The sequence below is a fragment of the Montipora foliosa genome, chromosome 12, assembly GCF_036669935.1.
Source record: "Montipora foliosa isolate CH-2021 chromosome 12, ASM3666993v2, whole genome shotgun sequence".
Taxonomy (NCBI): Eukaryota; Metazoa; Cnidaria; class Anthozoa; order Scleractinia; family Acroporidae; genus Montipora; species Montipora foliosa.
Genome location: NC_090880.1, coordinates 37,297,523 through 37,313,717, shown reverse-complemented (window position 1 = coordinate 37,313,717; position 16,195 = coordinate 37,297,523). Strand labels below are relative to the sequence as shown.

Sequence of the window (16,195 nt, the reverse complement as noted above, 5' to 3'; positions counted from 1 at the left end):
CAGAGAACTTTGTTGAATCATTATCACGTGTAACCGTGACAATTTGCTCGACAATGATTCAAGACCACCGATTGTCCCATACCTTCACTTTATATGTATTTAAGATTTGATGAACATATCACGGATAACGATGTTTTCCCTGCGTTGCTTGTTTTGATCGGGATAGCAATTACCTGTTTCGCTTCTTCTTAGAGCGGTTTTCAATTGAGTGTCGAAAGTAATTAGCGAATTGCTTTGGTTTTTCATTACTTCACTCAGTGATTGGTTCAAAGTTCTCGCGCCATTTTTTCAACCAATCGTGGTTCGCGCGTGCACATTTACCCGCGCTTTGTGTCGGCTACGTGTAATTACTTCGAGTTTAATTGGTTTACTGGATTGTCTCCGTCCTTTTTGATTGGCCAAAGTAAGTACTTTGGTTTTGGTTTTACGACACTCCATTGAAGTGAGATTCTGTGTTCGCTCCTTTGCGTGCTTTGCAGGTCCTTCGAACGGATATAGTTATGGATGTTGGCAACAGCCTCAACCCAGCTATTGACATTGGTCAGGTTAGAGGCGTTTCTTCATTCCACCCTTGCACGACGGTAACTAGAGTCCATGACAAAGATGCTGAGGCTATCACTACGCAGATGATATATTCTCGGCTTTTCCTCACAATAAAGCACTCCCTCCTCCCTTACTCAGTGTTCCAAGTTATTGGATGAGAGAGAGTAGGCGAAAGCAACTGACTTGGAGGGAGGGGTGGAATAGAGTGCCTGTGATGTCTCAGTGTTCTCGAGTCATTAGTTTAGAAGTAGGTAGACAAAGACAACTTACTTCTACGGAAGGATGGAACAGAGTATATCTAGTATAAGGCTGTAGGTGCCTAGTTTGTAGGCTAGACTTAAACGGTTATGAGCTCTTGATATGGCGCGCAGATGACAGGTTGGCGTAAATCTGTCAGAGATACCAAAATGGCACGTTTAAGGGCATTCGCGAGATCAGTGTTACTGCTCGTTTTGTTCAAAGCTGTTGTATCCTCGCGCGTGCGTGCGCCGTTAAGAATTACAATCAGGCAGCTAACTACTTTGTTCATGCCAACTTAACAGGTGGAAGGCGCTTTTGTTCAAGGACTTGGCATGTTTACTATTGAGGAAGTGCGTTACTCTCAGACAGGCGCACCTTGGACCACGGGGCCTGGTGCCTACAAAATTCCTGGTTTTGCCGACATTCCAGTGGAATTTTACGTTCATCTCTTGCGCAGTGCTCCGAACGAAAAAGCAGTTTATTCTTCCAAAGTAAGATAATCTTCTTATAATTGTCTCCTTTATTAAACTCCAAGCACGAGACCAATAAGCACTTTGATAATGTTTACTTTTCAGGCTGTAGGAGAGCCTCCTTTCTTTCTCGCTTCGTCTGTGTTTTACGCCATCAAAGATGCCATTACTTTTGCCAGGTAAGAATTTTCTTTTTAACATCACAGGTGAATCCGGTTTAATGGGAACCTCCACTCTTTCTACAGAATAAGTTTTAAGCGAAGGAAATTATGTTTCCTAATAAATTTGTTTTAAAAAAGTGTTGATAATTATCGGGAAAACTGAATTTTAAAGTTGCTTATTTTAACTTTCCAATTTCGCGGGTGCCGCCATCTTGAATACGTGACGTGTTACGGTTGCCCTATTGTTCTGACACAAAGAGCTTCTGTCTAATAACAACAGGGCAACCGTAACGCGTTACAATTATTCAAAATGGCGGCGCCGGCAAAATTTGAAAACAAACATAGGCGATTCTAAAACTTATTTATTTTGGATACAAACGATTTCTTTGAAAAAAGTTAGACTGAATTGACTGCAAAGGTTATTTCAAAGTTGTTTTTTTTGTTGAGGTGGAGGTTCCCGTCAAGAAAACAAAGGGATAAGTGCACGTTTCCTGAGTCAGTGAGGAGTGGCACACTAGGATCACTTTGGAATCAAAAAGCGGAATTCATGAATAAAACAAAATCGCAAGGATTCTCCAGTTTGTTTTTTTTTTCAAGCTGTTTATGGGAGGGAGGTGGGGGAGGTGGGTCGGTATACTTCTTAACAAAATTTATGCCGTCGCCATCTTGAATTTTTGAGGCAGGAAAAGTTGGCGAAAGTGGGACCCTGTTGCTAAGAGACTGGATGCGAGGCGTGGGGTTTTCTATTGCCAATATGGCAGCGCGATGAACAGTCACCTGCTGGTATTAAAAAGGCCAGTTTTTTTTCCCAAATTCGTTTCGATTCGTTGCGTTTCACCAATGAGATAGCTCGTTACATTGAAAATTAAGATCTCTCGAGTCTTTTTTGTTCTGTTTCACAGGCGCGACTCGGGTGTGGAAGGAATTTTCAGGTTAGATAGTCCAGCGACCAGTGAACGCATCAGAATGGCTTGTGTTGACAAGTTTACTGAGCAGGTTAGGTTGCGATCAAGCCTAATTATTAACTAAAGGACTGCACTTCACCAAGATACGAACAGGGCACTTAAAGTGCCCCTAACCCCAAAATATTGTTTTCGCTAAGATGAATCTTTGCACCTGTTCGAGACGCATTGCGACCATTTTTTCCTTTTTCTAACAAATCCTGCCATTTTATATGCTTCGAAAGTTGCGAGAATCCAAGCATCTTTTGTTCAGGACCGAATCAGAAGGGGAGTGGGTCAATTCCTGATTTGACGTCACAATCTACTTTGCATGCATTTTTACAGAGTTAATGCATTTTAAATCAGTTTGTGACGTCAAATCAGGAATAGACCCACTCCCCTTCTGACTCGGTCGTGAACAAAAGGTGCTTGGAATTTCGCAACTTTCGAAGCATATAAAATGGCAGGATTTGTTAGAAAAATGAAAGTCTGTAATGCGTTTCGAACAGGTGCAAAGATTCATTTTAGCGAAAAAAATATTTAGGGGGTCAGGGGCACTTTAACCAATGCAATTATGTTATTGTGTCTTCCACAGTTCACCAAACTTGCAGATCCAAGTGTGAAGGACTTCAATGTCTACCCATGAGAAACAACGCACTTCTCTGGGTCGTCTGGGTGCACATTCTCGTAGTCTTGGATAATGGGCTTTTGCAGAATTACTGTACCGTGATCTTATGAAATGTGGACGTCTAAAATGTCGTTTGAAGAACGTTTCCTACAAGTACATTTACTCATCATTTTGACAAGCAATTCTTAGTAAAGAGGACTGGGAAACACTCCATCACCTTCGTAAAGATGATTCCATCATAATCACAAAACCGGATAAAGGAAATGGTGTCGTTATTGTCAACAACTTGATAGAGGTAGCGTTAGTGTTGGCTGTGACACTCATTCACTCATCACGCGTATGCTGTGAGAAGAGGAAAATTTTCCAGACCAATCCTGATTTTTCGCGCGAGTAATTCTTACGCGTTACACGACACTGCCACACAATGATGGCTTTAAACGTACAAATCAATTTTTCCTCAAATTTTCCATTCACACTTTATTGACTGAATATAATGCTAAAATGAACTGAACATAATGAAACTCGAACTCGGATAAAGACTTTGAATATAACAGTAACAAGTTACCGTCGTGAGAGATCATTCCAAATATCGCTATCCGAAAGGAAAACCTACTGTAAAAATGTGAAAAATATTTTTGCCTCAAGAAAGAACTAAACACAAATAAAGTATAAGATACATCTTACACATGAAGTACTGTCCTCTCGTTAGGAAAGAGCAGCAGATACAAGTAACTCTTCTAACGAGGGTCGATCTACTGGATTGTCCAAGGCGCTTTCTTTGCAATACGCAACGAGCGAGCTGTTGCTAGATAGATAGATAGATACTAGATAGATACTGTGTTTATTTCCTTCCGTTTTGCAGCTAAGGCTGAATTACACGAATGCTGTAGGTAGCAAGTAGCAAGTCCAAGATTTCAAGTGCAATTCTTCCCAGGGAAAAAACGTTTGACGCCCCTTTCCTTGAGCTATTTCGCTTGCGATATGCGATTAAATTTTTTGTATCTTTCTTGTACTAAAGGCGACAAAGACATCAAGGGCTTTGCTTTGGTGATGAACCTCGCCTTCCCAAAATCAATAATTACGGGATTACATAGATGGTGACGTTTCTCCAGCACAAAGTTGTCCGATTTTAAATCGTTGTGCAGTACACCAGCTTTAAGAACGTAACTAACAGCCTCTACGACACACTTAAGAATAGATAGCCAAGAAAGCCTGTACGATAGCAATTGTCTCAACCCCTTATTCAGAGTGACGATAAAGAGGATAATTATATGAATTCTCAATTAAAAAGCCTTACCTTATTGTCCTTGTGGGTAGTTTCCTTCCTGTGTGGTTATTTTCCATGGCCAGCTTCAATTCGATGAGAGGCATTATTCCTCGGTTGCCAACCGTAGGCCGCACACTCCGTGCTGGGGAGCCCACCAAATTGAGTCAGATATATTCCTTGATAAAATGTTCCCCTGGTTACAATTCCACACCAGAATCAATTGACAAAGATTGAACTTTCATTTCAACCCACCATCAACGCAATAGCAGCCCTGCTGGCGATCTAAGGCGGTAGTTTGTTCACTCGATCGAATGGAAAAACCAACGGAAAGAAATGGACACTTGGACCATTGGTTAACAAAGTGAACCCCACCGGGATACCGAACCGTAGTTTGTCAACAGCATTTTTTTCCCCCTGCGTCCCCTACATGACTGTCTTCTGTCGGATGATGCCATCAATGAAATTTTACTGTCCTCCGCAAGTCCATCCACAAAATGTTCATGGTTGAGTTACTTGCACAATATCCTGCGAGAACAAATTTTATTTGCAGGTTAATTCCTTGAAGGCTTCGGTAAATACAATTGCGATCGAGAACAGCTTACAAAAACTACAAAGTCCTACTAACTAATGAAAGCGGCATGAAGGCGCAAACTTGTTATGACTTGCAACTATTAAAGAATTTTCTCCCAAGTTTGTACTCTACTGCTTTCATTCTCGCTAGGCCTCTTGGCTTTTAAAGCCATCTTTCAACACTTCGCGAATATGTTTTTGAAGTTTGTCAACACGGAGGTCAACACTGAGTCAATAGGGAGCTTAAGCATGCGCGTTTTTGAGACGCGGACGGCAACCGGAAAAGAACATTTCGTGAGCCAGGACAGTGGTGTGTCTCAGATTTTTATACTAATCATCTCTAACGGAGAAAAGATACTTAGTAATGTAAATGTGGTTATGTAAAGACAAGTTAAACGGGAAAACAACTCACTTCCGGTTGCCGTCCGCGTCTCAAAAACTCCCTAATGGCCTTGGGATGGCAACCGAGGAATTGAAAAATGGCTTACATCGCGTTGAATCTGGAAGCTGACCACACAGGAAGGAACCTACTCACAATGGCAATAACGTAAGGCTTTTTAATTGAGAAATTTTTTCATGTAAGCATAGTTAGTAGATGTAAGTATCTTCTTAAGTCTTTTATCGGGATTCCCATACAAATCCTTATATTTCCATCCATTCCTTACACGGAGAGGCTGGGTTACTTGTGGGTTAGTGGACAAAAGTTTCCGTCGGGTAGTTTTGTCCGAGTGAGCCTAGCACTAGAAGGGTTTTTTCGCGCGATTCGTAAACACAGGAAAAGAAATTCATCCCAATTCATCGGTCAAGCTACAGTAGTTATAAAACCTCAAGCGGGATAATTTGAGATACACCTTTGTAAGTTTTATGTGCTTAGTTCTTAGCCTCATGCTTTTCTATAAAAGTCCTACGAAAGAATTTGGGGGAACCGATTGAGAGCAAGATGTATATTATGATACACCCTGCAACAAAGCAAGCGCAGCCTTCACGTTTACTTCGAAGATGAGTTCACAAGATGATATGAATAACTTTGCCACAGAGTACAGAATGTCGCTTTGTTTTCTTGGTGAATAGAGCTTTTCGAATAACCTACGAGTCATCTTATTAGAAGTTATGAAAAGTAATATTCAAAGATCAATTTTGTGTACATAACCTTAAATTCGTTTGTTTGCTCGGTGTCAAGATCCAAGTTTCGTTGGAAAACATAAGCAGACGTAAATTCCAAAATTAGGTCAGGATCTTGTATCTAGTATTAGAAGTTTTATTGGCGCCTTTTACTCTAAAAACAATAGTACTACACGCCTTGCACGTGCGTTTTACATTTTGAGACATTTCTTTGCCGTTTTCGTCTTGACAACAACGTGAAATGATCAAATTTGAGGTCATGTGGCATGGAGGACTAGAGCACCTGGCGATGAATTTCACTTTCCTCTCTAAAAATATCCACACCGTTTACAGTAATGGGAAATATAATTGATTCCAAGTTCGAGTGAGGCCTAACACTACTGTGAAGTTTTTATACCCAATTATTCCATCAGGGATCAATCCTAGTATTGGAATTGGGCCCACACAAGGACAGAGAAAAACTCTGACCAGGGTGGGATTTGAACCCACGACCTTCGGATTAGATCACCACTGCTCTACGGACTGAGCTACAAGGCCAGAACGGAAGCAGGCCGCGCACAAGGACAAATTTGGCTTGGCCTAAGCCTAATTTTAGGTAATTGTTAGTTGTTGTCCTTTTTTTCTTTGTCCTTGTGTGGGCCCAATTCCAATACGAGGGTTGATCCCTGATAAAATAATTGGGTATAAAAACTTCACAGTAGTGTTAGGCCTCACTCGAACTTGGAATCATTACTCTCAAATGCTCCTGAAGGACAAAAACTAACGATTACCGGAAATATAATTTTTTGACAATGTTTTCGTAGCTGTCGTCGGCGTCCTTTCATTCACAAAAGACATCAATTAAAACTTCACTCGTCCAACTGATGAGTTTTGGAGTTTTTATACTCGTCCGGACGGGTTTTAAGTCGTCTTGGACAACCAAACGACTGCGAATGTCGATCCCTGAAGTCTTTCAAAGGAAAGTGTTGTTTGATCAGCCCAAGGTAAATGGCAAGAGCTTTAGAATACAGTTAAGTTTAGAATTTATGGTGACTAAGGAAAGAATTTAGAAGATTGCAATTTACATTCTTTTCGTGTTCAACTCCCCCCTCCCCCATCCCCCCTAAACGTCCAGTTCTGGGCCAAAGTGAATATGTCGATGGCCCCTTACCTGTTGCTTATATTTGATGAATTCAGTGGATGACACTTGATGGGAACACAACATAACATGGAAGCTGAAGCACATCACCTTGAAGTGTCTAACTTGCAACTCTTTTCCTTGGAACAAAGCTGGGGATTTTATGACACTAATTTTATGCCGAAATAAGGACAAAAATAAGATCTAGGCTGCACGTGTGGGAAAATGCACAAGGTACCTTACATCCAAATAAGGACATTTTTAAACTAAAAAAAACCCCAGCTCTGAACCAGAGTTAAACACTTCAAGGTTATGAGCTTCTTATGGAAGGTATTCTCTTTGTGGTAAGCATCTTATGTCATCCACTCTACCACTTTTGCATTTGATCTTGTAGATGTTGTCAAGTCATGCCATCAAATCATGCTGAAAATGTCTCGGATGATGAAGCTGATAATCGTGTCATCAATCTCTCTAGTGAGTCTGGGTAATATTAAACCACCTAAAATTTGTGGACAAAGGGATTGCGTTATTCATGACAGTAGTTATAGTACTAATGTTAATTTTAATCGTTTGTGTCGTGATGTAAAGCGTAGTCACTACAGATGTGAGTTGTTTCATTTTGACTGCAATCTGATAGTCTTCATCTGGCAAACAGCTGACTGGTTGCGCAAATCAATGGTCTGCTGATATTATTCTGATCGTTATTGAAGGACCTTTTTGAAGTGAGGTCTACTTCTGCACTGATGTTTTACATTCTGCACAGTTGTTCCCTCTACAGTCTGCTGCTATATTGATCTCCTTCATGGTTTCTTCATTGTAGACATCCATGCTCCTGGAATTTTATTGTTGTTTTGTGGATAGGTGTACCAGTAAGAGCCACAATCAATAAACTTTACTTTGTTTGAGAGGGGGTAGTGGCCCGTCTTGTAAGAGTATGTAGAGAGACCAAGTTCTGGTTATAGTGAAGTCGTATACATGACTCTGTTTGTCCCTGTCGTGCTGTGATCCTTTCCTGCATGGATCTCACAGTTTTCCTGGTGAATACTTTACCACACTCACAAGGAATCTAACTGGCCACACCATGTTTTGTTTTTCTGCATCCGTAGACATGACTTTCAGTCTCACCAATTGTGATCTAACTGAATTATGTTGGACTTAAAATGGTGTAAATGGCTAGGCAACAACTACAAGGCTCCTGGACCAATACTTCTTATAGATATAACAATGATAGAACACTGGTGGATTTGAACCCTATCACAGGCTCTTGTCTAGCGATTGTTGCTCTTGTCTCGGTGATCTTACGGGTATGTTTGGAAGCAGAAAAAATCATTAATTTTCCCCTAAGAAGCCTGTAAAGACTTTTTCTTTCAATTATTTACAAAAGGATAACAATATACAGAGTTGAGATGATAAATACAATACTGCTACCAACATCTTTTAAAGCCAAGTTTTAGAAGGTTCTGTCTGAATAGTATTACGGGTGCTGTGCTATGCAATCTGGTCCTAAATATGTTACATTCTCTTCTTTCAGACCATCATTTGAAGAGAATAGAGTGTCTTCCTGAGGGGATTTCTGCTTTTACTCTCCTGTTAAGTAACAATGAGATATCAAAGTTGGAGAATTTGCAGTACTTTGCACACTTACAACAGGCAAGAACCTAGAATCAAATTGCCATTTGCGTCATAAGTTTTTTAATACCAGAAATGAAAGATTAAAAATTAAGTGTCATATCTAGATGAGCAATTGTACAGTCTGTTGATCCCACACAAATCTCTAGTCAATGCAAGTAATGTGTATCTAAATTACAGTGTATGTAATAACCATCTTGTTGTTTTGCTTCAGTCTTCAGTACCACTTAAAACTATTTAAATTGCATTTGCTGCAGTTCTTCATAGGTGAAACCGCGGATTCAATTTCCAGTAACCAAATGCCGAGGTTTCACCTAGGTTTTTTGTTCTGGTTGATTTACCCCACTGTGGAGAGAGGACGAGGTGAAGTTTGTTTGCTTGAAGCTATATAAAGTGTCGCAACTGTGACACACGAAAAAATGTGTATTTGCAAATTGATTGGAATGAAGAGGGAAATCGACACATTGGTTCTCAAATCCTTTCCTTTGTTTACCAGAAATTGTCTTGTATTATAAGCGTTATAATTTAAAGCAAATAATATCAAAGAAATATGCCAATCAATTGGATCGATAATGTGCGTATTTGGAATTTGCCGTATCCGCATGAGTATTTTACAATCAGCAAGGCACATTCGGTTAAGTCCCTTTAAGGCATTTCTTGTTATTTTTTTTTCAGCAAGCATCGAGATTTCTAAAACTGTTCCATATCTGTTTAGTAAATCAGCAGAAATGCTATCAGGAATTACTGCATGTGTATCTGAAATGTCTCATTGCCACTGGAAGCAGCTAGCCTTGAAAGATACGAGAAAGACATTTCGATCTCTGACCAAATGATGGAAGAAAACGATTTACTGTACAAGATATTGTCAGCTGTTTGGACTTTGTGGCCCTCCATCTGTTACAAATTTGTTTTAGTGGTTCATAATCAAACATCACAGGTGTCGCTCTGCTTGTGTGACGGAAGCGAGCAGCTAAATTTATCACAACTGTTACAGTCAAAACAGCTCAAGCGTTCCTCTGACGAGCAGATTAATGAGTTGATTATTGCAATTTTTATTTCAGGAATCACTTCAATAATCTGGTTCTCAGATTGATAATGCAAAATTCAAATCAAGCCTCAGTTCAAAACTTGAATTTTGATTGTATTATAGCTTGCTTCAGGTGCCAGGCTGGCGTGAGAATTTGACAGGAGTACCAATTTGCATAATCTGCCAAGGTCGTAAAAAAAAAGTTATTTGCCTTTCTTTTTAAATTCATTTCTCTGGAATTCAAAAACATAGTGTCTACATAGAGGATACTGGTAACATTACAATAAACAATGAGAAAGGTAATGTTGCTAGAGTGAAAACAGATTATGCAAATCAGTAAACCTGTGAAATTCTCACACTGGCCTGGCACTGGAAGCCAGCAATATTCCAGTGAAATTTTCAAGTTTTGAACTGAGCCTTGATTTGAATTTTGCATTAATGAACTCAGCAATCCGCTCATCAGAGGAACGCTTGAGCTGTTTTGACTGAAAGAGTGTTTAAATCTTCATAAAGTTTTTTTTCCTCTTCATAGCTGTCTCTGGCAGGTAACCAGATTGACGACATGAAGGGCATCAGTGGTGTTCAGGGTTTACGAGTACTGGACCTCAGTGATAATAATATTCCCTGCATTGAAGGTATACAGGCATGCACTGTACCAACATTATGTTAATTTAAATATCTGAACCTCTTTTTAGAGTTGTTAACCATGCTGGGAATTCAAACTTACCAGTACTGGTAACTAAGTATGGTAACCAAATAAAGCTCCAAAAGGTTTGGTTCTGGTTTAATTTGCATGCTTCCACTGATGTGTGTGAAATCATCTCCTTTTCAAATATAATGGCACTACTGTATATGAAATATCTGACCTGCTAATCACCTTTTCTCATGGGAGGTGCGGTGGTCTCATGGTTAGAGTGCTCAACTCTGTGTTGAGTGGTCCGGGTTCAGGTCCTCGCCGGGGACATTGTGTTGTGTTCTTGGGCAAGACACTTTACTCCCACAGTGCCTCTCTCCACCCAGGTGTATAAATGTGTACCAGTGAAAATGCTGGGGATTAAACCCTGCAATGGACCAGCATCCCATCCAGGGGGGAGTAAAAATACTCCTAGTCGCTTCATGCTACGGAAACCGGAGATAAGGGCCGGCCTGATGGGCCTTCTAGGCTTGTAACAGAGACTTTACTTTTTATAAATTGCCCCTTCTCGCAGTCAGAGACTGAATTACAAAGGCTGCAGCTCAACAAGGTTGAACCGAAGGAGCTGTGCTACCAGTTAGGTGCTCAGCCCCTGAAAATGACCCATTTATGACCTTGGAGCACACCACCACAGCCTGATGGAATAGGCCAGGAGTCGGTTTTGAGGAGGGAGGAAAACCGGAGAACCCAGAGAAAAACCCTCAGAGTCAGATTGAGATCGACTGAAACTCGGCCCACATACAACCCGAGCAAGAGTTGAACCCGGGTCACAGACAGAGGTGGGAGGCATGGTTGATCGACCACTAAACCACCCTGACTCCCCAACTGTACTTACAGTTACCTTGTTTCTTTCAAAACATTTTGTTGTAGGTATTAGCTCACTGAAGAATCTTGAATGGCTCAACCTGTCTGGAAACAGCATTGAGGTAAAAATATGTAGAAATTTTATTTTCTTGTTTGTGTCAGTATCTAGGTGAAATATTTCTTCTGGTTGTTAAACATTAGCCCCAAACAAAATGAAAATGGCTTAGAGTACCAATAAAACACCTGTACTCAAACTCCGTTTATTTCAGACAATGGTCGCACATGTCTTTTTTGGTTACAACTTAATTGGTGTTACGAATCACAAGTTTGCTCTAATTAGACATCCCTCTATTATATACTACTGCTGCTAACTCGTACAAAAGGCATGTACAGGGTGTCACTGCATGGTTTCTTAGGTTTCATAATTACGCTGATTTATTGGGGTTTTTTGGGTGTCCTGGTTTCATGGTTTCGTGGATGTCATGGTTTCTTGGGTTTCGTGGTTTCATTGGTATTTAGAGGTTTCATGGTTTTGTTGAGTTTCACAGGTTTCATGGTTTCATTGGGTTTCACTGGTGTCATGATTTCATTGAGTTTCATGGTTTCACAGGTTTCACGGTTTCATTGGGTTTCACAGGTTTCATGGGTTTCATAAAAACCTGAGAAATCATGCAGTTACACCCTGCATGCACTTTTGTACCAGTCATCATCACTACTTCATACCGGTACTTATTTAACATAGAGGTTTTCCTTATTGGCATTAATTAGGATATATTTGTAATCTTTAACACCAAGTTGTAACCTTTCCTCTTTGGAAGTCACATGACCTGAGTACAATCACACTGGTGAATGGACTAATAGTACTTGCATACTCACAGCAGTGGCCTTGTGCATGACTGGTTAACAAAGGAATAGCCCTTTTCACTGTTAGTTTTTCTCATTTGCATTACAATGTAATCTAGCATGTATGTGAGGCAATTGCGGGCTATTTTGTAGTTTTAACCCGAAAATTGCCTTGCACCCTTGTTAGATTACATTGTAATGCAATTGAGAAAAACTAACCGTGAAAAGGGCTATTGGTAGTCACTTTGCTAGGTGAAAATGAAGATAGAAACAGAAAAGGGTGATTGTAGTTTAGTTTCACAGAACTAAATGTGGCCAAGTGGGAATGCAAGACAAATGAGATGTTAACTTTGCTTTTGCAAGCAGCTTCCCTTAAGGCTCATAAGCCCTTTAATTAAGCTTTTGTGGGTACTTATATTTACTTGCTGCATGGTGTAAGGATGATTTCACAGTTGGAGTCACTCAAAAAACAATGTTTGATTCAAAAGGTCTCCTAAGGTGGCAATGGTCTATTACCCAAAACAATATTTATCTCGTTTCAAATACAGTAGTGCCCAATATTAATTTTACTTTTGTACTTTGTTTTGTAGGAAGTTGAAAATCTAGACAAAAGCATTAACTTGAACCACCTTGACTTGTCTGAGAACAGGTAGGAAGTTTGGAGTGGATGAATGCTGATAAACTGACTACCATTGATTATATTCAACTTGTGAGTTTAATAGACTATTCATATTCTCAGTATTGGACTGGAACTAGCTTGCAAAGGAGGCTAATGTGAGGGAATCTTTTCAAGTGCAAATATTTTTTAACCCATTGACTCCCGGGGGTTCCCAGTTGACGAGTAAAATCGTCTGGCGTTAGACAGAGTAGTACAGTACTACATGTGAGTACAGCCAATTCAGGCTGGCTTTTGAGTCAAAGGGTTAATATATTCCCCCACATTATCCTCCAATGCAAGGTAGTTCTAGTCCAATAGTGAGAATGTGAATATGATCTGTTTGCCATTTCCAAAATCATGACCATCAGACCCTCTAGACTCTTAAAAATGTAGCTTCGAAATATTTCACTACAATGATCACCCAGTGTTTCCTTGATGGAATTCAACCTACAATAATTTACCAAACAAGAAAAACCAGTTGTTTTTATATTGTAAAATAAACACTGAAAACATGTAGAGTCAATTTACTCTGCATAATTTATGTTTCTCTTTCAACAGCATTGCTGTTATCTCAGGCTTAAGGACCCTTAAGAAATTAAAGGTACAGTATACATGGTATAATCATTTTAATGGAGAGCTCTGACGACATTGAGTACACTTAAGTTTATTACTGATGTACCACTTAAACTATCAGTTGTAGGTAGTGTCACCGGTACTCCTTTTTTCTTTATCTGTTTCTCGTGTTTGGTTCTACTACTCTTCTCTTTCATCACCTCCTCTAGCATCTTACTCCACAACAAAACAGAGTGGAGACTTTTTCTTGGATTTGTCTTATATAAATTTACATATATTTAAAGATACGTACACTGTGCATTAATTTTGTTTCACTTAAATTTTGTAAAAAATTAGAGAAAAGTCAAGCTTGTATGTATTGATGGACATCTTATGAATCATACGAATGATTGTATTCAAATTTAGATTGCATAAACACTGTGTTAATTTGTGATGATTGCAAGTTGCATGTTTAGTACGTAAAAGGGTACGTGTTAGCACTGTCCATGCTTTGTACTCTTGCTAGTCACAATCCTTTAAAATAAATAGATACAGTACACAAACTTTGTCCTTCAACCTCGTGTGTTACCTTTTATTTATCTAGACTTTGTTGCTTCATGGGAACCTGATATCCTCTCTGGCAATCATCAAAGACGAGTTGTCAACTTCAGTCTGTACACTCTCATTAGCAGACAATGATATCTCAGATTTAAATGAGGTACAAGACATCACTTTTGGCAAAAAACGGTTCTCCATGTTCTGTCCCTCAGTCAAAGTGACTAAAGGAATCCATCATTACAAAGTGTAATATTATTAGCTGATGACAGTATCACCTTATCAGAGCATGCACTCCATTGTGTCCAGCACATCAACACATTGACTCCTGAACTGTCCCCCATAGACAAGTAAAATCTATCAAGTTTCTGACAATCCGAGGGGTCAATGGGTTAAGTCACTTTTGTCCAGAAATTCTTGTACACGTACATGTAATCAAATTCACACCCTATTTTGATATCCTTCCTGTTTGCTTCCTGTTTTCAACAATTTAAGGCCCACCTTCAACCGACAGGCTTTCCAACCATTTGTTTTTGTTGTGGAAAGTGGCATTCTTTATCCTAGTGATGTGATTGGATGAATTTTAGCTTTGGGGGTATTTTCATGTGAAAATTGTTCCATGGCACGCAATGCCTGTAGGGTGAGCGTTGGCCTTTAAATTGAGTGTTAGGACTTGGCCGAAGTCTCCTTGCGTGGCCCACAAGCTATGGGATAACAAATCTTTATTTTTACTGCATTTTATTTGTGGGGTTGAACAGAACATCAGGTTCAGGCTTAAGCCATGTTCAAAAACCTTAAATGTATGCACCTATTCCATCCTTGTTCACATAAGAGTACATTTTAAATGTATGTGTAAACCCTGGTTATTCAGATTACTGCTATGTGTACTTTGTTTCAGATCGTCAATCTTTCAAGTCTTGTTAATTTGGAGCAGCTGTCACTAGTGAACAATCCTTGTGTAATGACCAATGGCTTATGGAGACAGTATCTTTAGTTTATGCAGGGGCTTAAGTCTTGTTTTAAAGTCAAACTAGGTTATGCTTAACCCCAAATATTTCATCAATGGCAAAATGACAAAACAATGACAGCTTCAAAGTTTTAAGTTAAAAGATGCATTAACCATGTAAGCCAGTCACCAAATTTGGTACGGTAGTCCATGTAAGCCAGTCACCAAATTTGGTAAGGTACTCCATGTAAGGCAGTCACCAAATTTGGGTAGGTACTCCATGTAAAGCAGTCACCAAATTTGGGTAGGTACTCCATGTAAGGCAGTCACCAAACTTGGTAAGGTACTCCATGTAAGTTATTCACCAAATTTAGTAAGGTACTCCATGTAAGTAAGTCACCAAATTTGGGTAGGTACTCCATGTAAGCCAGTCACAAATTTGGGTAAGTACTCCATGTAAGTAAGTCACCAAATTTGGGTAGGTACATCATGTAAGGACATCACCAAATTTGGATAGGTACTTAATGTGAGGTGACTGGCTTACATGGAGTACCTATCCAGATTTGGTTAATGGCTGACATGGAGTATCTTCAAATCGACTGCCTGCCAATAGTCTTTCATGGGCAGAATCTTTTTTTTGTAGCTGCTTGAGTTGTTAACAGTCACTTTTAAACTGAATACTGTTTTGGGCTTTTTTCCAAAATCATTAACTGAATATCAATGTCTTAAAATCCTGGTTTTGATTGTAAGGTGTGTCCCTAAAATCTTGGTCCGTAGAAATATGAAACCTAGAGGCTAGCATACATGGTATATAAATTATTTTCCTTGACTACATGTATGTACAGAGAGATCAATTACAGACCTTATCTTGCTTATTGCTGTGCTAACCTCAGAAATCTGGATGGATGTTTGGTCACTAACCAAGAGAGGTGTGAGCTGTAACACTTGTGAATAGTTTGAAGCGAGTGCTTTCCATCATTCATTAATTAAAAATGTTGTCATTGGTACATTTTGTGCTGTGTCCATTGTGTAAGCATTGACTACAATATCTTTAACAGACGTATTGCATACTGGGTTAGGGACCATGAGCTAGCTCAGGTTGTTTTGTTGCATGCATATGTCTCATTAAAAAATCTGGTTGTTTGACAAATTTTGTGCATAAGTGTCAGCGTAATAATTTAATTATTTTTCCTGTTTGCTGGCAGAGTTGTCGCTAGGCTGTTGAATCAAGCCTTCCATCAAATTGGACTTCCTTCCTGTGGACAACACCAAAAGCTTGTGACTATTTTGCAGCATGTTCATGCTGAGTCAGTAGATGCTTCTCAGGTCTGAAAATCTTGATCAGTTTTCTTCAGTTGTCTTTACGTATTGCTCTACAGTTTGTGTTTGATGTGAGGCACAGTGGTGTAGTGGTCAGTACTTCAGAAT

At 39.5% G+C, this 16,195-nt stretch overlaps 2 protein-coding genes across 2 annotated transcripts in view; both read left to right on the top strand.

Moving 5' to 3' along the window:
* Positions 1-4,416, top strand: part of LOC137978533 (xanthine dehydrogenase/oxidase-like) — a 34,386-nt gene extending 29,970 nt beyond the window's left edge. Inside the window, exons 33-37 of the mRNA XM_068825509.1 lie at positions 480-545; positions 1,086-1,274; positions 1,359-1,432; positions 2,317-2,410; positions 2,951-4,416. Of these exons, the coding sequence (XP_068681610.1) occupies positions 480-545; positions 1,086-1,274; positions 1,359-1,432; positions 2,317-2,410; positions 2,951-3,001 (474 nt within the window). The 3' untranslated portion in view covers positions 3,002-4,416. The remainder of the gene's footprint in view (positions 1-479; positions 546-1,085; positions 1,275-1,358; positions 1,433-2,316; positions 2,411-2,950) is intronic.
* Positions 4,417-5,574: 1,158 nt separating this feature from the next.
* Positions 5,575-16,195, top strand: part of LOC137978534 (uncharacterized) — a 21,670-nt gene continuing 11,049 nt past the window's right edge. The window contains exons 1-11 of the mRNA XM_068825510.1: positions 5,575-5,675; positions 7,454-7,533; positions 8,591-8,709; positions 10,248-10,350; positions 11,280-11,335; positions 12,647-12,705; positions 13,273-13,315; positions 13,871-13,984; positions 14,720-14,805; positions 15,613-15,696; positions 15,973-16,093. Of these exons, the coding sequence (XP_068681611.1) occupies positions 7,467-7,533; positions 8,591-8,709; positions 10,248-10,350; positions 11,280-11,335; positions 12,647-12,705; positions 13,273-13,315; positions 13,871-13,984; positions 14,720-14,805; positions 15,613-15,696; positions 15,973-16,093 (852 nt within the window). The 5' untranslated portion in view covers positions 5,575-5,675; positions 7,454-7,466. The remainder of the gene's footprint in view (positions 5,676-7,453; positions 7,534-8,590; positions 8,710-10,247; positions 10,351-11,279; positions 11,336-12,646; positions 12,706-13,272; positions 13,316-13,870; positions 13,985-14,719; positions 14,806-15,612; positions 15,697-15,972; positions 16,094-16,195) is intronic.